The 23,920-nt window shown below is 40.2% G+C and overlaps 1 protein-coding gene across 1 annotated transcript; it reads left to right on the forward strand.

The window, feature by feature from the left end:
- Positions 1-381: 381 nt before the first annotated feature.
- Positions 382-21,973, forward strand: LOC118414151 (probable ATP-dependent RNA helicase DHX34). Its single transcript, XM_035817987.1, has 29 exons — positions 382-561; positions 3,381-4,051; positions 4,257-4,486; positions 4,786-4,868; positions 5,450-5,587; positions 5,959-6,148; positions 7,074-7,141; positions 8,248-8,397; positions 8,772-8,825; positions 9,089-9,160; positions 9,530-9,685; positions 10,127-10,234; positions 10,390-10,486; positions 10,881-11,028; positions 11,262-11,328; positions 11,782-11,889; positions 14,051-14,137; positions 15,448-15,522; positions 15,954-16,067; positions 16,424-16,573; positions 16,912-17,075; positions 17,305-17,383; positions 17,644-17,786; positions 18,259-18,369; positions 18,726-18,847; positions 19,097-19,273; positions 19,990-20,095; positions 20,702-20,841; positions 21,206-21,973. The coding sequence occupies exons 2-29, from the start codon at positions 3,492-3,494 to the stop codon at positions 21,379-21,381; spliced, it is 3,873 nt and encodes a 1,290-aa protein (XP_035673880.1). The 5' UTR covers positions 382-561; positions 3,381-3,491; the 3' UTR covers positions 21,382-21,973.
- The last annotated feature ends 1,947 nt before the right edge of the window (positions 21,974-23,920 follow it).

Consider the following 23,920-nt stretch of genomic DNA (forward strand, 5'->3'; position numbering starts at 1 on the left):
AGATGCTGGTTGCATGTCCGCCAAATATTTGCATTTCTATTCTTTTAATTTGCATTTGGACGGAGATGGGCGGGGCTATTGGGGCAAACCTTATGGCAAAAGGCTTTTGGGAAATCAACTTGTTTCTTTATCGGGAAGAATCTTTATTTCTTCACATACACGTTTAATACTCAATTTTTTCATAAAACTGATGTTCAGTGGCTGATTTTGGAAAAGCAAGGGAAACTCATCAGGATAATCAAGCAATGTTGACAAATAATGAATTCAAAGAGGGTTGAACTTTTAACCAATGAAAATGCAGCAAGCAGTGTGATCATGCGCTAGAAAAATGTTCTGCAATTTGTTTACAACTCGCCAGATGTCGCTCTATTGTTAAACACAATACACTGCTGCACTTTGTAATTTTTCCGCTAGGTATCGCTTTTGTGCCGTATTGTCGTCACATGCAGCTGTGCCATACCTCTTCAGTGTCCTATATGTACATCCGAAGCTCTCGAGTCTCGGCAGTAGTCTGTGCCTGACACAGGCTTCGTAATATGTTTTCTGGGGTTGAAAGATAAGGTAAGTTAAGCGTTAATGAAATTTTATAGTTGTGAAGTGTGTTCGTTGGCCGCAACACCGAATATTTGCTTCTGGGCCTTGCCCCCCTCCCCATATTTTTGCACAGGATCCTCTGATGACCTGCTAGCTGCAAGCTGAGCGTGCTATATTACCTGAATTTAACCTGTTAAGTATACTGATCCCGAACAGGGACTTTCACGTTTAATGGCAAGTATACAAAAGTAACGGGTTCCGCACTGGTGTTCCAGTGCTGAATCAATGGGTCGAATCGGCCTCAGCACTGGTTTTCCAGTGCTGAAGAAACATCAGCACTGGTTTTCCAGTGCTGAACGGCCTTGTTCGAGTGCTGAAGCTCCCTCAGCACTGGAATTCCAGTGCTGAACCCAATGCGAGCACTGGATTTCCAGTGCTGAACTTCTCCGAGCACTGGTTTTCCAGTGCTGAACTGCCGTCAGCACTCGGTTACCAGTGCTGAACTCGCGGCAGAGGTCATTCAGCACTGGTTACCCAGTGCTGAAACTGCCGTCAGCACTGGAACCGAGTGCTAATATACAAAAGTAACGGGTTCAGCACTGGATTTACCAGTGCTCGGGAACTTTTCAGCACTGGAAGACCAGTGCTGTAAAAACTTCAGCTCTGGGCTTCCAGTGCTGACGTTTATAAAGCACTGGAACGTTCCAGTGCTGAACGTAATATTCGTGTACTAGTAGCATGCGTCCGTACGGCTGTCTGAGTTATTTCCTTTAGACTTAGGTATATCTGTGCGTGTTATTTAATCTCCAAGCAGATCTTGCATGGCACTAGCTTTTACTAGCTTTAGACTAGAGTAGACACTTTTGATATTGTTAATTGTGTATACAGTTAATGGCACTCAAGTTTCTTTTCTTTTGGTCAATTGATACGAAAATTTTAAATCACAAATCACATATTCTATACTTGTGGCAAAGTAGTGTCTTTTTAGTCAGAGGTAGACAACTAACAGTTGGTCTATCTGTGTGGTAAAGAGATCGCTTGTTTTTTTTTTTTACAAAGAATAGGTAGTTACAGGTGGACGACACATTCTGCTTGTGCGGCAAAGTAACATCATTTAAAAACAAGTGCTTTTAAAAAAGCTGGCATTTTGCCAATGTTTGCGTGTGTGAACGTTTTTTTCTAGTTATTAGAATGTCATATAAATAGAACAGAGTAACTAAACCTGATATTGGCGCATGGAGAGATTCACATATGTGCCTGAACTGCAGCAGATCTAGACGCCACCTGTTAAAATTTGCGTGAACTGCAGCAAATTTCACTACACATTGCCTGTTTTTGAGTGAGCTCTGTTGCGGGGCATTTTTAACTTTTTTTTTTAATTTTTTTTTCTATTCGGCAAAAAAACGAAGCGGCGAATCCGTTAACCAAAGAAATAAATTGGTGTGGCCAAATGGATGTAAAAATTAGTATTTTAATGGATGTTGGGGTCACGGAAGGTCACGTCAGGAGGCCAAAAGAAAACAAATTTCCCCTCAGAAAAGTGCCAAAATTAATCATTTTAAAGTTGTTTATGTCAAAAATTTTACTTGAATCTTGTTACCAAGTATCTAATGCCTATCTATACCAAATTCAGGTCATTTAATTGTAATACCAGGGTACAGGAGCCAAAAGTGTCCTTTTTTGGTCAAAAATTGGTCAAAAAATCGCAAAAATAAGCATTTTGTTGTACTGTACACCAAAAGTGTTATTGAATTTATATGAGGGCATTATCAAGGCACATCTCTGTCAAATTTCAGCTCATTTGGTTGTAATACCAGGGTACAGGGGCCAAACGTGTCCTTTTTTGGTCAAAAATTGGTCACAAAATCGCAAAAATAAGCATTTTGTTGTACTGTACACCAAAAGTGTTATTGAATTTATATGGGGGCATTATCAAGGCACATCTCTGTCAAATTTCAGCTCATTTGGTTGTAATACCAGGGTACAGGGGCCAAAATATACAGTTTTGGTCTAAAATTGACCAAAAAATCTCAATAAAATCATTTTAGAGGCAGATATGAAAAAAATGGGAAAAAGCATCAAGGTATTGGCCCACTCTACCCCTGTGCCGAATTTCAGGTCATTCGGTCCAGGAACGGCGGAGATGAATCACTTTGAAGATTTGACAGGAGAAAGAAAGAAAGAAAGAAAGAAAGAAACATTACGAATACAATATATTTCACCATACTATGTATGGCTGAAATATAAAAACATTGTATAATACAGTTGTCCATTTATATTTTGTTACAGAATGTAAGTTCTTTTCACCAACTTTATACATTTTATTCTCGGTTTCCAGTGCAGAATATTTGTCAGCACTGGATTTCCAGAGCTGAAATGTCCTCAGCACTGGAAATCCAGTGCTGATTGTAGTCTCAGCACTCGGTTTCCAGTGCTGACAGGAAGGCTTCGAGTGCTGAAGCTGCCTCAGCACTGGATTTCCAGTGCTGACGCCGGCTCAGCACTGGACTTCCAGTGCTGACGACCACTTCAGCACTGGTGTTCCAGTGCTGACAGAGGAGACCGTTACTTTTGTATATTTGCCGTTTAATGAAACGTTCAAGCATTAGAGGTTCAGACGATTTAAGAAGATGAAGAAGATCTCACAGTCACATCTAGGTTATCAAGAAGACGCTTACGGTGACATCAGAAATTGTCAACAGTAGTCAAAGCATTCCTTTTTAACCTCCTTGGTCAAAGTGAAAGAAAAAAAAAAAAACTCCTGCATGTAAACATGTCAAAGTGTCTCATAGTTATCCGTAACATTACTTTAACATTAGATAAAAACGTTTCTTTTTCCCTTTCAGACTACTGCAATTGCTAATGAAGTTCAACGTTGACTATGAGCTGATCAGTGAAAATGAAATAGCAAATGGCTCCAGAGCTATATGCCGAGGCACTAAATAGAGGACTGAAATATGAGTGACCAAAGACACCACAGACATAGGCCGGAGGAAATGCACCATGAAAAGAAAAAGAGTAAGGAGAGTAAAAGTTCAAGAGCTAGCGATCAGAGGAGCAGTAAACATCACAGACATGAACATAGGCACTCTGGTTTGGACCAGTCTGGAGGGTACGATGAAATGACAAGTAGGAGGATACAGGAGGCCTCATGTTCTCGTGACGTACATCAAAGAGACAGAAAGAAGGAAAGTTCAGATGAAGGGCACGGAAACAAGCATGGTAGGAGTGATAGAAGGAGGGAGGAAGAAGCAGAGAAATACAGGCACAAGCACAGGAAAATGGAGAGAGTAGGAGATAGAGACAAAGAAACTTACAGAGGCAAGGATGTGCATGTTAGGGACATGGCGAGAGAGGATGTGAGACCCAGGGACAAGCATGGTAGGATGGAGGGAATGAGAGAGCAGGAGGAGGAGGAGGAGGAGTGGGACCGTCAGGAGATGTGGGAGTTTAACTGGGAGGAGTACAGGTCAACTCTCAACAAGATCTTCTTTCGTGATGAAGATTTTATTGTCAGGGATGTTCAGTTGCCTGGAATGAGAGTGGGTCTTTTACATGCATTGGTAGACTTATAGATGCCCCATTTTGCAGTTAATACCCATACCATGCAACTGTTTTCTTGATTGAATATTCATACTTAGTTGTTGCCCAATTCTTTCAAGGTACTGTAAGTTGTCACTGTTGTACTTACATGGTTCATATGCATGACTTCTCTCTCCAAGGGGAACCCCAGAGTATGATGATTTCTGGAAGTTCTTCCACCGCTACTGTAAGTTCCAGATGAAGAAGTCAGGAGACCAGAGACCAGCCAGGCCACACCACAGCTCTCCGCAGCAGAAAACACTGGGGCTGCCCGATAAGTACGACAAGAGGTACAGAATCAACTTCTCCATCAAGACTAAAGATGTGGAGGAAAAACTGAAGTACTTAAGGACAGGCTCAAGGACAAATGGTGAGGATTGTGTGCCTCTGTTGTAGTTAGAGGGAAGTCCAATTGAATTTATGTAGGCCTTACAGTTACAATTGTTTCAATTAAAAATGCACCTGTTTGTTGCATTTCCTTTGCATGCAATTGTTTTATTTTGGCAGCTGATGCAAAGATTATGGCATTTGTTCTATGTGATTTAAGTTGATGCCTAACAATAACAAAAAGCCAGTACCTCTGATATTGTGTCTCACCATTGTAACTGCAATATGTTCCAATGTGACCTGCATGGTGTACATTAAATTTCCCTTTTCCTGCCCTTCCAGATGATGAGGACCTGACCCCCAGCAGAGTGGCAGAGTTCCGTCTGGCCTGGCTGCACTACATCGACTTCTGTCAGAAACAGAAGGTAACACCGAGCTGTTGTTCTGAACTTTCTCATACTTGATTTATATCAAGACATAGGGATAAGAGAGCTATCTCAATAGCTTACTGGACATTGCACTGAAATGCTGTTCTTGTCCCTAATATTGAAATGCTTTCACTGGTACTGAAATACTATCCCTGTCCCTCATACCAAAATGCTATCCCTGTCCCTGGTACTATCCCTATCCCTGGTACTATCCCTGTCCCTGGTACTATCCCTGTCCCTGGTACTATCCCTGTCCCTAGTACTGAAATGCTATTCTTGGACTTTATCATTTACAACATTTCATTGCAACAAAGACCTAATTTATACCAGTATTTAACAAATCGGGATTGACCCATATGCTGGACTGAGTGTAATATAACTGGCCGCTGCTGCAATGCATGCCTGCGAAGCTGTATTATACCAAAGGGCAGTCATACTGGCTGTATCAATGTAGATTCTGTATTTTGATCTGTTTTAGAGTGTAGAGCTTACCTGAACTGAAATCTAAGCAGACTTGTATTACTGTAAAGACCCCTGGTCATGGTGCAGAGATGTTGATGACTTGTCTGTGTCCCCAGCTCCAGAAGCTTGCTAAGCTGCGGCATGACCAGGCCAGCCTGCCCATCCACCAGTACAGGGACCAGATAGTGCAGGCGGTGAGGCAGCACCGGGTGGTGGTGGTGGCAGGGGACACCGGCTGTGGGAAGTCGACTCAGGTGGGACTATGGGACAGTCTTTACTCAGGAATAGGTTTGAATACCAGACCATTGCATGCTGAGGTCACTGCAACAAAAGCGCACTTGGCCCTACAGCTTGACCATAGAGGTGCCACATTTGTGCCTTGAGAATCGTGATTTATTATGACCAAAGTATGTCATTCTTCTGATTTTACAGAAGACAATACTTAAAACCATCTACTGACTTCTCAAATGGGTTACATATGCCTTTGGACTGGTGATTTATGACTATTGCTCAAAAGTTGGACTTGCCACTTTGATTGGTAACTAAGTGCTTGTACAATTGTAATAACCAGTGTTCTATTTGGTTGTTTACTTTTTATTTCACATGTTATGCTGTTGTACCTCAGGTTCCCCAGTATCTCATGTCGGCTGGCTTCACCTGTATCGCGTGCACGCAGCCGCGCCGCATCGCCTGTATCTCCCTCGCAAAACGTGTCGGCTACGAGACCCTGAATGAGTATGGGTCAGAGGTCGCCTACCAGGTCAGGTTTGAGGGAAGTAAGACAGACGCGACCAGGATCCTGTTTCTCACAGAAGGTGACTTGTAATTACAACAGATACAACTCTCTCTCTGTTCAGTTCACTGAAGAACTATCCCTGTCTGTCCCTGGTACTGAAATACTATCCCTGTCCCTATTAGTAGAGTATTATCCCTTTCCTTGGTACTGAAATACTATCCCTTTTCTTTGTACTGAAATACTATCCCTTTCCTTGGTACTGAAATACTATCCCTTGCCTTTGTACTGAAATACTATCCCTTTCCTTGGAACTGAAATACTATCCCTTTCCTTGGTACTGAAATATTATCCCTTTCCTTGGTACTGAAATACTATCCCTTTCCTTGGTACTGAAATACTATCCCTTTCCTTGGTACTGAAATACTATCCCTTTCCTTGGTACTGAAATACTATCCCTTTCCTTGGTACTGAAATTCTATCCCTTTCCTTGGTACTGAAATACTATCCCAGTCCCTGTTAGTGAAATGTTATCACTGGCCCTTGTACTGAAATGCTATCCCTGTCTTGTGTACTGATATACTATCCCTGTTCCTGTTACTGAAATACTATCCCTGTCACTGGTATGGAAATGTTATCCCTGTCTGGGGTTCGTAAATGTTATCCCTGCCCCTGGTACTGAAATGCTATTCTTGGACTTTATCGGATACAACTGTTACAGTAGATTGCAACAAATACCTCATTTATACCACAATTCACGAATCGGTATTCACCAAGACCGTGGATTGATCCCATGGGAATGATAGTATGAAAGATCAGGCTCTGAGGGGCTAAATCCATCTCAGGATGTGGATTTGGCAGATTGAATCGGGATCAGTCCCAAAGCCTGGCATGGGTGACTCCTAATGCAAATTTGGTATGAATGGTAAAATACATCTAGGTCCTTTATTGAACCACACATGGGACCGACTCAGAGGTTCTAAGTGTTTACTTGTGTGTGTGTGCAGGCCTGCTGCTGAGACAGGTGACTACTGACCCCACCCTGTCCCAGTACAGCATCATTGTCCTGGATGAGGTAAGGAGGTTTCTATGGTGTCTTTACTATTCTCTCTGGTGTGGGCAAGTGATGTGGTGATATCATCAGTCAGCAGGGAAAATATTGTTTTTGGGAAGTTGTTTTTGAAAAAGTTACCAATTGAAAGCATATCCATTCCCACTAGCTATATAGTATAAAGTATGTATAACTTTAACTTGAATTTATAATCATAATAATCATAATAATAATCATCTGGTGTATTTTGCCAGCCAGTAGGTACCCAAAGTATGAGTAATGAGGCTGTTTAACGTGGTCGAGGCACCTCCTCGAGCACGGGACCCCCGTTTTACGTCCCTCCCGGAAGACGATTTCGTGGAAAACTTCGTGAGGCTACAGCAATCCGGACGTCCTTGGTTGGTCCCCCATCCAAGCACTATCCGGACCGCGAATTTATCGCTTTCAAGAAATGATAAAAATCCCCAATTTTATGTAAGGCCACGGCAAGTAAATTTTATGGATGACATCAGCGCGCGCATTAATTTTCGCCTGATTTCAGAAAAAAAAACAGGAATTTTTTTCTTCTGCAGGGATGGTCAACATGACAATAAAATAAAGTACCAAAATGAGCAAATATGTTGTATTGTAGCCTAATAATTGTACTTGTAGAAGTGACACTTGCGAGGTACCCAGGGCTGTAGTTGTAGAAATAAAACTTATTGGATAGTTGTAAAAGTGACACCAATATGTAAGCCATGAGTGTGGTTACCAACTTTGTTGGTGATGCCAGTCTACCACACTATTGTCACTTTTACCACACCAGTACATGTCTTGAATATAGGAATGAATGCCTTGTTGGCTCTGATACCATGTTTTGTCCCTTTAATTCTTGTTACAACATTCATCACAACTTTATAGTGCCTATTTTTGAAAATGTAGCCATCTTGTTTTTTTTCACCCATCTTGTTTTTTTTCCGTCCTATCGCACTATTTTTGCAGTCTGCAGAGGATGTCATCCATAAAATTTACTTGCTGTGGCCTAAGACAAAAGCTGAAACTGTTACAGTAAAAGCTTTTGTTATTGAACAGTGGCTAGCATTGTGCTATACTGCCACCTAGCAGTTGTTCCCATGTCTGCACCCGTGCAGGTCCATGAGAGGCACCTGAACGGTGACTTCCTGCTGGGCGTGCTCCGAGCGCTGCTGCGGGCGCAGGAGGACCTGAAGATGGTCCTCATGTCCGCCACCATCAACATTAAACTGTTCGCTGGGTACTTCAACGGAGCACCAGTCATACAGGTCAGGGTGGAAATTACTTCACAGTGAGTTCACAGTGAGAGATCATTGCTTTTAATGTTTTTAAAAATTGCATTTCACACATCAATGCACAATTCACATTAACAACACATAAGAACATAAACAAGCATGATCCACGGATCCAATGGAAAATGAAAATAGAATTGAGTGACATATACAAATTACATGTACTAGAGATCATTGTTAAAGAATTCAAACATTAATGTTTCTGCACATATATTTTTCTGAATTACAGTACCGATATTGACATAGTGGTTTGTCCCTCTAGCATCTTACTAAACTACTTCTAGCATACCCTGAAGTCTTGATGAGTGAATAGAACTGTAATGACCTTCCCACCCTCCTGTGTACCCCAGGTCCCAGGCAGACTGTACCCCATCCAGCTGGAGTATCTACCCATCAAACAGGAGGTAGGGATTGACTCAACAAGTATGCTTTTTATGCATGAATCAATATGTCTTTACCAGTTAAGAAAATAATTGTTCTTTTAGAGACAGTTAAAACAAGACCTGTAACAATTACGCCGTGCCAAGAAATGGTGCTGTCCATGTCTTAACGAGTTGAAGACAAATATAGCATGGCAGTGAAGTGAAGAGCTTTGATGATGTTGATTGGATGTGCTATTTATGTGTTGTTCTGACTGAACCTGAGGAAATGATGTTTTCTGTCCCAGGAGCAGACCAGTAAGTCAGAGAGGCTTGACCCTCGACCTTACCTGAGGGTGATGCAGAGGATTGATCACAAGGTGAAGATTGTCTTACACCAGAAGTATGATACGTGGTGCTGGCTGTTAAAAGTAGTGGGATGTCTGATGGCATCCTAAATGAAAAAAAATGGTAGACTTAAGTCTTAAAATGTTTACGGTGGTTTGGTTTCTGTGATTTCTCTCCACCACAAAATTACGATGCTGTGTTTTCTTTGCATGTATATTATACAATTGTTTTAACCACGAATTTAGACCACAGCAAAAGCTCCTTTTGTCTTATCCTGCAAAATGTATGAATTTACTGTGACTAAAAATGTTAAGTCTAGTACACCACACTTTAGTTGATTAAATTGTTGTCATGAGTCAAAGCTGTCCAACCTGTTGTGCTCTCCCCTACTCCTGCCCTAGTACCCCGGGACAGAGCGAGGAGACCTGCTGATTTTCCTGAGCGGGATGTCGGAGATCACGGCGGTGGTGGAGGCTGGCCGGCTGTACGCACAGCAGACCAAGCGCTGGATCGTGCTGCCCCTGCACAGCACACTGTCCATAGAGGAACAGGACAAGGTACAGTCAGAGCAGAGGTCTAATTTGTGCTGAATATTTTGTTTGATATATTTTGCACTATAATGATAATACTGATAATATCGGGTGTATTTGCAGCCAGTAGGTACCCAAATTTGGGTATTGAGGCTGATTTATGTGGTCGAGGCACTTTCGAGTACGGGACCCCCATTTTACATCCCTTTTGAAAGACCATTTCGTGGAATTCTTGGCCAGCTACAGCATCTGATTGTCATTGGGTGGTCTCCCATCCAAGAACTATCCGGACTGCACATTGCTTAACTTCCTAGTTCGAGGGATGGGGTGTGTCCAACATGCGACACGGCCGTGCCTTATGTACATGCAGTACTGACAAAAGGAGGCAGGTGGTGCTGTTATGGTTTTGTTTTTCACTCATAGAAAACACTGTGACATTTTAATAAGATGATTTATATTTTTCTTCAGGTGTTTGACATCGCCCCTGAGGGTGTACGGAAGTGCATCGTGTCCACAAACATAGCTGAAACCTCCATCACAATCGACGGTGTCAGGTTTATATGTGACTCGGGAAAGGTATGTTTGATACAACCTATAAAACACATACTATATTTTTCTGAGAAAAAGTAGGATTGTTTTCTGAGAAACAGTAAGATTTTTTTCTGAGAAACAATAGGATCGTTTTCTGAGGAACAGTAGGATCTTCTTTAATCTCAAAATGTCTTCCCCAGGTGAAGGAGATGAGCTATGACCCAGGCGCTAAGATGCAGCGTCTTCAGGAGTTCTGGATCAGCCGAGCGAGTGCCGAGCAGAGAAAGGGCAGGGCAGGTATGAGTGGAACTGCTGCTGCAGTCTAATGTAGGCTGTTGGTGCCATAGGTACAACTGTTAGCGCCGATTATTTGGAGGGATTCCAAGTTGAGTCCTTCTGGATGTTGTTTTTTGAGCTGACATGATTCCTTGTTTTTGCCTTAGATATTGACGTATATCATAGATGGCTGTACCATCTGTAATATTGTACTTGTGTTGAAATGACTGTGAACATAGCTTTAGGTGAATGATTACTATTGACACTTTGCTAGATAATTTTGATGAGTAGAACACATTATGTTATAATTCGTATCCTCTTCTTGAACACATCTGACAAACTGAGAACTGAGATTTTTCTTTTATCTAAACCAGAAGAAATTTGTACATCCATTTGTACCTTCCCATCTCTACAGGACGGACTGGCCCAGGTGTCTGTTTCCGTATGTACGACGAGTCAGAGTATGACAACTTCCAGGAGTACGCCACCCCTGAGATCCAGCGTGTGCCCCTGGACTCCACCCTGCTGCAGATGATATCTATGGGACTTCGCAACCCCAGGAAGTAAGATGTCATTTCAGTTTTTCTGACTCTTGCCACTGCATCCAAGTGCTTTAGCTTGTAGAACTATCTTGCAGGCCTCTGAATTACCTGCAATTTTTATTTTCAACTTGCAATTTGTAAGATAAAGGTGCCTGGCATTTTATGCCTGAGATGATATTTAGATTTCACAACATGTGTATGCTACAGTTAGTCTCTCTGTGTCCATTGTCCTGAAATCTTCCTTGATCTTTCAGGTTCCCTTTCATCGAGCCTCCAGCCATGTCCAGTATTGAGAACTCTGTGGCTTTTCTGAAGGAGCAGGTATGTGTGAGGAATCACAGGGGTCTTGTGTAGTCTCTACCAGACTGACTACGCTAGCTATTATAGTAAGAAGAAATTGCCACTCCAGGGGAGTTTTGCTACCAGAGGAGTTGGTCGGCTGTGCATAATGTACCGAGATACCACAGACCTCCAGAAGGGAAATATGAACCTAAGCATGGACTGGCTTCTCTGGCCAATTTCCTGATTTTTTTGCCAAATCCTATGATCCCTGCCCCCCATAGAAAGGCCTGGAGGATAGGCATTGTGGGGAATGGGGTTTTCAGAAAAGAATCAGAGTGATAGATCTGAGTAAACAGCCTTTTTAAGACTTTTAAATCTGATATTTTCTATCCTTTGTACTGATTGGCTATCAGAGTGATGTACAGCAATGTTTTGTACTTTGTTGCCCAATCAAAGAACTTGATAGATCATTAAGTGTGTTTGAATTTGCAGGGGGCACTGACAGAGGAAGAGACGTTGACTCCCATTGGTCGGATGTTGGCACGGCTACCGGTAGATGTGGTGATTGGCAAGATGCTCATTATGGGAACTGTGTTCCATGTGAGTATGATATAACTGGTCTGTAGGACTATTGATAAGGACTGTGACGATGATGATGAGGACTGTTAGTAAACTTAATGTTTACAGGGTTTCAGGCTGCTTTAAGAGATTTCCGTATCAAGAACATAGAATTATCATTTTCAAGTATACACAGTGATGTTATTTTTGTCAATGGTACCATTGTTTATAACAGAATACTCAACAGTTACTCTCATAATTCAACCGGATGACATAACACCGCTAGATGAGAAAAAATACATTTAAGTTTTATTTAAGTGATTTAAAGAGATGTACCAATGCAGCATGAGAAATCATGAGGTATATACACTTAACATATTAGGTGCTCATGATCAAGACAATCTTGAGAAGGTCCCTATGATATTTTTATATTTCAGCCATACCATAGGTATGGTGAAATATATTGTATTCGTAATGTTTCTTTCTTTCTCCTGTCAAATCTTCAAATCGATTCAACTCCGTCGTTCCTGGACCAAATTACTTGAAATTTGGCACAAGGGTAGAGTGGGTCAATACCCAGGTGCTTTTTTCTCATTTTTTTCATATCCTCCTTTAAAATGATTTTATTCATGTTTTTTGCAATTTTTATGTACATTTGGCCCCCCTGTTCCCCGGTGTTACAGCCGAATGACCTAAAATTTGGTACAGGGGTGCCTTGATCATATGCCCACAAAATTCCAAAAACAATTTTGGCATACGGTACAGCAAAATGCTTAATTTTGGCATTTTTTGCCCCAGAAATGACATTTTTTGGCTCCTATACCCCCATTTTACAACCAAATGACCTGAAATTTGGTATAAGAGTGCCGTCTGCATATGCGCACATGAATTCATTTACACCTTTGGCATACGGTACAACAAAATGCTTAATTTTGGAATTTTTTGGTCATTGTTTGACCAAAAACGTACGCTTTTGGCTCCTGTTCCCTGGTCTTGTAACCAAATGACCTACATTTTGGTAAATAGGTGCACTAGATATTCATTCAAATGAACCATGTATAATTTCTGGCATAAACCACTTCAAAATGATATATTTGTGGACTTTTTTGGTAATTCTCCACTGGCCAGAGGGTCAATGACCTCAAGGTCGTTGACCTCTCCCACCTGAAGACAGCATGTGCACAAAGTCATGTCTATGTATACTAGTAACTTGATTAAACAGGCAACCAATCACGTAGCCTGAGTCAACATCTCGAAGGGGATTGGCAGCCAATAAGTGAGCCCGGTGTTATCTGGATGAGCCCATTCTGGCACAGAGGGGGTACATATTTTTTAAATTCATCTTTGGACTGTTGATTATATAATGTCTCTCAATGGGAGTATTTTTGAACTGGACTATTTTGCAATTTTACATGGGGTGTACTGGAAGAGTCCATTCTTGCATGGAGGGGGGCATTTTTTAAAAATTTGTTTATGGACTTTGGTGATTTGATATGTCAAAGTGTTTCAGTGTGGTTATTTTTTGACTGGTCAACTTTGCAATTTTACATAGGTTTTGCTGGAAGAGTCAATCCTTACATGGGGGGATTTTCAAAATCCATTTTTGGGACTTTGGTGATTACGTCCAAGTCCAATTTTAGCAGATGTATATTTGGACTGCACCACTTTACATAGGGGCATCGCAAGAAGAGTCCATTCTTGCATGGGGATGTTTTCAAATTTAGCTTTAGAAAGGTGATAATTCAATATTCCATTTTTAGTGGAAGTGTTTTTGGACTGGTCTATTTTACCTTTTCATGCCTTTTTTGCTTAGTTCAACCTTGACCATGTTTTCAGTGAGAGTATTTCTGGACTGGTCTATTGTGCAAATTCACATGGGGTGCACTGGAAGAGTCCATTCTTGCACTAGGAATTTTGTAAGATTCATTTTTGGGTGTCATTAAGTGTCATTAGTGGAAGTGACTTTTAAACAAAAGTGTTCGATTTTTGCACATGGGTGATTTTGGAATAGTCTGTTGTTGCATGGGGAGGGAGATGGCTGAAATATGCTGCATTTGCTCTCAAGCAAATGTCGGCCTTTCTAGTTTTATTATTTTTTTTTGATGTGGCGATATCATGGCACATAATGGAATTATGATAGTTGATGTTACACGTCCTTCCTTCCTGTACATCAACTAACAATAACAACTTTCCTCCGTGTCAGGTTATCGACCCTGTGTTGTCCATAGCAGCAGCTTTAAGTGTGCAGTCTCCCTTCCACCAATCAGCACGCACCAATCCAGATGCTATGGTAATGTCTTCACATTCTCAGTAGCATGTAGTCCCAATGAAATGTTTCATTTGTATCAGAAGACCCGAGGTTCTGAAATAACTAACTGAATAGCTTGGAAATCTTAATGTCCTGTCTTCATGTATTATAATAAGACCACATTTTGCAAAAAAGATACCTGATGTTTATTTCAAAGACAGTCACTGTACATGTAGTTTTCGTAACTTCAGTGTAAGGCCTGACCTTCTCTAAAAGCCATTCTGGACTTTAATCATGAGCTGAGCCCAGAGACAAGATTAAAGTTCGCTGCTGAGAGCTGGAATTTAATTCCCAAAGTCTTATCTGCCAGCAAATATTGAAAGGTTGGTGTGTGCTGTGCCTCCTGTGGCTGCGTAAACAGGTAGTCCGTTTACCTGGCAAACAGGGGCAGGGGCTATCTCCCAAGGCCGTTGATAATCTGACTATTTGATGTGGCAGGTGGCACGTATTTGCCAATATTGATAAGATGTCCTAGTCAGCATAGTTTTCTGATTATGTAGCATTAATGGGTGTGGAAGCGACTACTTTTCAAACAATGCAACAGCAGGGTAAGAAAGATGAACCCCAACATTTTTTAACATAACAGATGAAAAATATCAATTATATACAAAGTCATGTAGCCGTAACTACATATGTCTGGAAAAAAGGAAGAAAACAATCAATTTGCTGATGTGGACACAAACCCATGACCCTAGGATCCAACTCGATCAACATGTTGGTGTACCTTAGCTTTTGTGACATTAGAGGAGAAGCGTACATGTACATGTAAAGTATTCACCATGTCAGCATTTCTCAAGGATCAAAATTCAACCCCTTAAGTATTGTTCTGGAGGTCAAGGCCTACTGCCCTAATACAAATAATAAAGATCCATATTCTTAACATATACATGTACATGTGTATCATGACTAATGTGTTCACACACTAGGTGACCACTGCAGTCACTAATGCAGATAAAAGCATAGCCCTTGTTTGGCAGAAATAGTATACAAAGAAATGAAGCATAGTATTATTATCATATTATATTAGATGAAATTTTATTGAAATGGCTTAAGCTGTTTGCATTTAGTAAATAGTATTATAGCATTTAAGTGTCATTAAAAGCAATTTCATACAGCAATGTTACATATTTCTTTAGAATGTAGAATGATATTTGTGACGGCAAGCTTTCCATATGACAAATATAGGCATGGAAATATATTATCTAAGGCCATGTATACCAACAAAAAAGGCAGAATACATATATGTCTTGGGAAAGAGTTGTTATACCAGACTAACTTAATTTCTTTTATAGCATGCTCGAAAACCCCTGGAGTCGGACCACGGAGACCCCTTTACTCTGCTGAATGCCTTTGACGAGTGGATTCAGGTACAGCTGTTTGAAGATTTTTTTCTGTTTGGATGAATGATATAATCCAAACAAAGCACATGTCTACATGGAATGGGATATCATGTAGTTTTTACACGATTGTTGTGCTGAAAGGAATCCGCTTAAAGTTGTTAAGCTAAGGACTGGGTCATCCTGGTACATGTATATGCTGTACGTTCACGGTATGATTGCAAACTGATGATATTCTTGAGATACCCGTGTTCAGCAAAATTCAATTATCTTCTTAATATAGAAGGTTGTCTGAATACCCTGTCCACATTTGGCTCAGTCACAGCCTGCTTGAAAAAGTAATGAAAATTATGCAGGGACAACTTTGACTGCATCATAGGATGAGTTTTATTCCTACACACAGTCATGGGGACAGCATGGCTATAGATGGATGTTTTATAAAATAATATGTTTTACGCCAGGTGAAGGCAGGAGGGCGGAACTCCTCCAGGAAATGGTGCAGGAGGAGAGGGCTGGAGGAGCAGAGGTTCTACGAGATGGTCAAACTGAAGGAGCAGTTCAAGGACCTGCTGAAGGTGGGTTTGGGAGACAACTTTTAAGTTAAAACTAAGATTGCAATTGCTGAGATTTTGAGAGTTAGGATCTTTTGTCTATGTTACATGTCCAGTATGTCCTGCATGTGATATAATCAGTAGCTTATCTTGAGCTCTAAGTTGCTGTTTAAAGTTTTCTAACAATTTCTGCTCATGACTAGATCAAACACTTGTGCACATGAATAACTATAATCTAGGGTGTATGGTTCTCAAGTATTTTTGTGGAAGTAAGGCACTAAACTTTAGATGTATCGTAATAGAAGCAGTAGCTACAGTAAATGTTGCACAGAATATTTCCTGAAGTAAGTTCTGTAGCTCTGTGTTTGTTTGCTACCCAGGACCATGGGCTGCTGGAGGGTGAGCAGGATTATTACTACCGTGAGGAGGAGAGGAGGAGGAGGCATGGGGAGAGGAGGAGACTACAGGAGCTGAAGAGGAGACACGACAAGGGGCCCAGGAAGAGGAAGGTCCTCAAGTTGGAACATGAGGCAAGTCTAAAGACATGTACAGTATCGCTTTGTGCAAAGTACTTAGAGATTGTGAATGAGTTAGTGATACATATGCACATGTACAATATTTTGAATTGTAAACATATGTCAGTTGACTGTGAATTTATTCATATTTATTGATTTATTGATGTAAAGATAAGATATCCAGCTACATGTAAAGAAAATCCATGGTACTCAAAACTTTTAACATCTTGGCTTCACAACTTCTTATTTCATGGAGACACTGTGGTGTAACATGTGGGATATAAGTGCTGTATAACACAACCATAACCCCCTAAATGAATGCAAAACTACACATCTCACTCTATCCCGTACAGGACATAGAACTGAGTGGTGGAGATGATGATGATGATGATGAGGTTGACATTAAGGACATCGAGTTCAAGCTGAAACACGACCTGAACCAGCTCCAGGAAACGTCCAATCAGACGCGCAGCTTCACACTCCGTGACGTCCTTCTCCTCAAGGTTGTGCTCTGCAGGTGTGTGAGGACAGGACATCAGCATTACTTTCCTGAAATTTTAAGACACAGAGCTAGTGGCACATATAAGGCATTTTAAGTCTATACCGACAAGGCAGTTGTTTGCTTCATTTGCTTGTTGTACACATCAAAGGAGATAAATGTATTAGATCTATATCAATGCTAATTACCGTACATAATCTTAAAATCATTAAAATGCTTAACTCCATCCTTTCCTCCCATGTTCCAGTGGCCTGTACCCCTTGGTTGCCATAGCAGACGACTGTAACACTTACAGGAGAGACTCTGAGCAAGTCTTCCATACCAAAGTGAGCCACAAATGAAATCTATTTCGATTTTTATTGTTACAGTAGTAAACTTTCAGTTCATATTCACATAAGGGCTTCTTGGAGCATGACTTTTTCAAAATAGAATTTAAGGGAAAAGGATGCTAAAACTAGAATAAGGAGACAGAAAATATTTAAAAAATCTAATGCCTACCCCTTCTCAATTTTCAGATTGAATAAAAAAGGAGATAATGTATACTATACTAGAGAACTCATCTCAGATTTTTTCTGCTCACTTCCAGTCCAAACAGTTTGTAGTGCTGCACCCCACGGGTGTGTTCTGTAGTAACCCTGAGCCCCTCCAACTGCCACACACGGAGGGGAAACAGGGCGTGGCACAGCTCAAGGGACAAGTCAGCAGTAAGCACCAGCTGCTGGCTTACACGTAAGTTCCCTTTTCACTCACAAAATCTAGGAGGGCACAAAGCAACAACTCCCAACAAACATGATCTACCAGTATTTTTAGACGTATTTAGTATTTTTTATCAATTTGAATGAATGAATTTCACAGTTTGCTTGATAATCATCCTTTATTCAGCTTCAGGTAAGAAATTTGGCAATACTAAATAGAAATGTCAAATTTATATTTGGCTATTACTTTCAATGTCAAGGGACTTGTAATTTTTTTCACGTTAATTATTTTGGTCAGGAATATCATCAATCAAATAAGGCAGTCAAAAGATCAAAACTTGACCTCAAATCATTTTTCATTTTAAGATTCACTTTCCACTTTCTACAAGAATATATTTTCCCCTGATTCATGCTTTATCTTTTGTTTGAAGCATGCCAATAACATTGTGTTCTAATCCTGTCATATGGTAATGCTGCTTATCTTGTCCTGAATTTTGCCCCGCTAGTTCTCTACTGGAGACCAACAAGCCATACTTGGTGAACACCATGCGGATCCCTGCTGTACAGACCCTGATGCTGTATGCACACTGTCTGGACACCAACCAGGACTGTACCAGGTTGTCACACATCTGCTGTAATGGTTGAGTGTTGATTTCAAAGACTCAGTATGATTAGTAGGTCACAAAAAATAGCAGAACGATGAATTGATAATGTGATCTGAAAACAGTTTGTTGGTACATTTGTCAAGCTATTTTCAAAATAATTAGGATGAAATGCTGTGCATTGTTTAAAATTTTACCTGGAACAAATGTAGATTCAGACTCTACATACTATGTGAGCATCTTCTTCAGACAGACTTTTACTTATGATTTCAAATATGCAGAGCTAATTCTAATGTGAAACATTAATAGGTGGTCTTATACAGATGAGTTTGATAGATGCAAACCTACATATAGGTTCTCCGTCTTCCCAGGATAGTGTCTGACTACTGGCTGGAGCTGACCTTCCCTGAATCTGAGGCTGCACAACTCCTGCTGTCCTCAGTCATCCAGCTGCGGGTCACATGGGCCAAACTGCTGGGGCTCAGGCTACAGGGTGACTAAAGGAGTTTCTCAGAATTTTTTCTGGGTATTTTATTTGGCATAGCTTCTTAAATGTAGCAGGCAAACAAGAAAGTTGTAATACAATGTATATCATTGACAAATTTGGAGGAAAATCTTGTAATTAGTAACTTGAACAACCTACTTTGTAGATATTTTCTAAAGATATATTCCATCCTTTTATTTAGCCATCTTTCTTTTCAAGCTTTCCCCTAGATTATAACAGTTTTCTTGTTCCTGGCAGAGTCGAGTAGAAGAAAGAAGGATGATGATGATGAAGATGACACCAGTCGGAAGGCAAGGAAGCTGGAGAAGGTGTTGGCTCGCAAGCTGACAGAGTTCCTGAGCAGTGATGTGGAGTACTCCATCAGGAGGCTCGGCAACTCTGAGATCAAGAACCTCTTTGTAGGACCGCTGGAAGGTTTGGACTTCATCAACCTACTTCGTAAAGTAACATGGGCCATGAAAGCCCTCATTTTCATACAATCATGGTGGAAATATTCATTTTTAAAGTCAAGAGACTGCCTTTGTTCATGGTTATGGTTTGATGTATTTTGGTTGAGTCAGGTCCTTTTGCAGCAAGAGATATATTGATTTTAGGTACATTGAGATCATTTGCCTTTTGTTTAGAATTGGACCCCAGGGCAAGAAAACACTCCAACTGTTATCATGGGTTTACATGTCACATGATACAGCTTGATAAGAAAACATTTAACACAATAGTTAGTAGATTTCCATGCAGGGATAGTGGTAAATGATAGCAACAAGTTAAATGAAAAATTAAAGTGGAAATGAAAATAGAGCAGCATACTATCATTAAGTGATAAAAATGATAAGACAGAGTTACTGCAGTGAAAATAAGCATTCATGGATGGTAATTTCCATGTATATATATAAAAAAAAACACATGACCAGTACATATATGTTTTATACTCAAACTTTTTACTAAATGACACTCAAGAAGTCACTTGCATTCAAACAAAGTTGATTTCCTAATACTTAACTAGTAAAAATACTTGTTTGAGATTTATGTAAGTTACTTACAGGGTGATGTAATCTTCTCACAAATTTTACTTGAAGAAATTGGTATTCAGAACCACATTGGTATGTGTTTAAAGGGAAATACTTTTCTCACAGTAGGTTCCACAGCAAACAAACCTGTGCCAACCCTGTTTTCCGGTGAGTGCAGACCCCACCCGACCAAAGGTGGTGTGCAGATCAACGACTACCTAACCTACAACTGGTGAGCTGTGAAATGTTACTATCTGTGCAGCTGACTATTTTCAAACTATTCCAGTGGTGTACTTTTACCCTTCTATGAAACACCCTGTTATGACACAAACAAACAGCAGTTAACAGTATAGATCAGTATGTGTCACACTGAAAAGTAAATGCTTTGGCTGTACAAAGGGTCAAGAAATTAAACCCGTAAAGACATGGGCAAATTTACATTTTCTGTCACATTTCATCATGAAAGTACTTTTTTTGTGTAATAAAGTTCTTGCAAATTGATAAGGTTTCTCATGGCTATGGTGCATGTTTGTAAGGTTGAAGTTTCAGAAATCTGTATTTGTCACCTGCTAATGGCATTAGTCACTGATGTAAATCTATTCTTTGATTAAGTATTCTTTATGTTAGGTTTCCACTTACTTGTAATTTACCTGTATCTGTTTCAAATGTAACTTTTAATTGTAGAGTGCAATTCTGTTTTGAAAAAAAAAAGAATGAGATATAATTTTGATGTTTAAAACATCATTATATACTTATCTGCCAAACTTTATTACCATCTAAACTTGAGGTGAATGCTTGGTCAAACTGTCGTATGCTTTAATTTGTCTGACCTCCCCAGCCTGCAGGATGATGGGATGTCTGTCCACAGCTTCATGGCGCACCTGCGGAACAGCTGGACCTGTCCCACCTGCCAGGTGGACATGGCAGTCACCCTGCTGGAGAGGCTGCAGCACCAGGACCAGTGTCAGAACAAACAAGGTGACGACAACACCTCTGTTCTAGGCCTCATCTTTGTGGTAGTAGCAGTGTATGGTCCTCTTTAACTCATTTGCTGTTTTAGTATAAGCCAAGCATGCTGCATGTAATGTATTGAACATGGATTTCTTCAGTTTTTTGCCTGTTCATTTATTTATCTATCTCTGTCTTCTTTAGCCAGGGTAGGCCATCTAAGTGTAAAACACTGCTTTACAGTGGGGGCTGTCTGAATGTCTGCAAGAAGGACATCTTAATTTCAGTAGCAACATGACTATTAGTCCTCTATAAGTCTTGATTATGTGTCCAGGCCAGGTGCTTGCTCCATACCCTTTCTATGTGTAATGTATCTTTCTTTCTTTGTACCCAGATGTGTCTGTTGATGAGTCGAGGCAGCTGAGCGGCCCGTCCAGCCTGGAGAGACTGAGGAAGCCATGGTTCTGCACCACCTGCCAGCAGGAGTTCTCCTTCACTAACACTGAGATCCTCAAACACAGGAGAACTCATGCTCAACCTGCTGCCACAGGGGAAGGACCTACAACATGATATGAAATTTTGGGTCATGTGGCTGTCTACATAACACTAGAGCAGAAAATTAAGATTAATGTTAACACAAACATACACAAGCTACGTTATGTAAAATACTTTGTGTACAACATGGTACTTCTATAGATAACACTATCAGTGCTTATCTGTCAAAAGGAACAAGATGTTTTTTTAATGAAAAGCAGGCCAACTGAAGTGCTGGTGTGCATGACATGTAAATCAACTTTTTGTAGCATACTGGACCAGGTGATCTACTTCGATGACCCATTTGTAAGGGGGTGAACTGAAGAAGAGAATAAAGAACCCTATTCAGAGATTGCAATATTCACCCTTATCAGGAAGTTGTTGTCTACAGTCATAACTATGAATTTTAAGCAAGTGTTATTCACAGAGACTGTCACTTGCAAAGATTCCTTGGAAAAAGTATTGCAGGAACATTGCATAGGGTGAAGAACCAATGAGGATCCCTTATCAGAATGACTTTTTTGCATCCCCTTCACCTCAAAACGCATTGATTATAGTGACAAATTTAAGAAGGTTGTGATACAATTTGGCCTTCGCCTTTGTTCTAATGTAATGAACTGTACACCTGAGGCTATGAGTGACCTTTAAGCTATTATGAAACACACTGTATACATTGTGTAAAATAAAGTCTTATCAGTTGTATTTGACCAACAAATATTGATGATTATGTTACTTTATCAGGTTTATAATGACTTATTAGTTATTCAAGCTGTATTACTGGCACATAATGATCACTCATGATTCAGTATTTCATTAACTTTTTGCAAAATATTATTGGTCGAATTGGATCCAAATGTTTGTTGTCGAGTTGCAAAATTCATAATTCTATTAGTAAGAGTTTTGACAGTTCCAGTGATAACTTCCCAAGGAAATGCACATAAACATGAACCCACCACCACACGTCTGGTATGCTTATCTTGCAGATAGTTGAAGTCATATCCGGTGGATCGTAGGAATACCCAAGTAGCTATGTAGGAAAACTATAGCATTCTATAGGATTCCAATAGCTATAGACTGATGCAAAAATCAATGTACAATTAATGTGTATTTTCTCATTACGTAAATGAGAACGTCATTACACGTACACCCCACAAACATCATAAGGGGAAAGACCATTGAAAGGCTTAAAGAATGACTGCATTTTGAACATAGGTTACTTAACTTAATCAGTTGCCTCGTAATGCATGGGTGTAGATGTTGCCTAGGTACAGTTTAGCGCACAAATAAATCCTCTGTGACAACAGAAGGTTTGGTTGACCTCCGTAGGGCAGCCACCGTTACCAGTTATAAACGCGTGGCACTCTCGTCAAAGACATCCAAAGAGTGGCCACAGAGCAGAGACACAGGTTTTGTAGGTAAGCTAGTATTTTTCTCTTTACTTTGAATTGCATCACGTCCCAATTTCCCGTTGGGTTTCAAAGCTAGAAGCATTTTTAAATCAAATTAGGCAAGTTAGAATCCATTAGAGTTGAAATATGTTTATTACAGGCTGTTACATTTATAACAGTTTTGCTTCGCCATCAAAATGATATTTCTGTATCAAAAATCTTATTGCACCTTTATGTACAGTACATCAAGTTTTGATGACTGTTAGAAAAAAACAGTATCTCTAAGTATCTTACCATAATCTGGTAACATTATGGAAATCTAACGTGTGAAAGAAGGCTCTGGTTACCCTTATAAATGTTTCTTGATATCGAAGTTATTGACATATGTCTTGGTTTTGTATAACTAATAGAATGCAATTATGCGATGAAAGCAATCCGCATTTGCAAAAAAAAAAAAGATTTTCTGAACTTATTCACAACCATGAGAAGGTCCGGCTCTGGCGTGACCGACTTGAGCTGTGTGGAAATGGGGCTTTACTCACAACTCATTCTTAGAGTTATCGCAAGTTAGTGTTAAAACTTCGGTGATAATCAACATCGTTGAACTGATAACTCATTGCAAATGTTTTTCAATGATCGTGCGCTAACACTGTTGCATCAATGCCGTGAACATGTTTTTTTAAAGACGGAAATGCTACGCCCAGCACACATCATCGTACTTGTGCTACTGATGGGACTGTATACCGTCCTATGTGGTAAGTTACAATTAAATCTAAAAATTTAAAGGCCTAAAATAATTTCTATGTTGATCTGTACTTTCATACAAAATGTTTAGAATTAGCAGCCCACAGTAATTTGCTATGAAATGTTTAAAGATACTCATAACATTATTCGGGGAACAAAGCGATTTGATAACAATGGTTGCATATCATAACTAAAAGCTGAAACGCTAGCAGGAAGTTTTTGTGTAGATGGTGTAGTATAATACCAATTGTCATACATAATAGTTCCAATATTCCCTTTCATGTTTTGATACTCTTGGCCCTAGGTATACGTACCTTACAGTTACGTTATTTTTGACTGTCACAGAACCAGCCTGGCAGTATGAACCTTCGTGCTACAAGACTGACCGGACACAAACCCAATGGCACGAAGCTCTGGGAAAGTGTGGTGATAAAGGGGGCTAC

This window comes from Branchiostoma floridae, chromosome 4 (assembly GCF_000003815.2).
Source record: "Branchiostoma floridae strain S238N-H82 chromosome 4, Bfl_VNyyK, whole genome shotgun sequence".
In the NCBI taxonomy this organism is placed as follows: Eukaryota; Metazoa; Chordata; class Leptocardii; order Amphioxiformes; family Branchiostomatidae; genus Branchiostoma; species Branchiostoma floridae.

Bases quoted from the DNA above. Each gene is read 5' to 3' on its own strand.
- LOC118414151 (XM_035817987.1), top strand. From the start codon at position 3,492: ATGAGTGACCAAAGACACCACAGACATAGGCCGGAGGAAATGCACCAT. The intron at 11,329-11,781 runs GTATGTGTGAGG...TTGAATTTGCAG, and splicing joins TGGCTTTTCTGAAGGAGCAG to GGGGCACTGACAGAGGAAGA. The intron at 20,096-20,701 runs GTGAGCTGTGAA...TGACCTCCCCAG, and splicing joins GACTACCTAACCTACAACTG to CCTGCAGGATGATGGGATGT.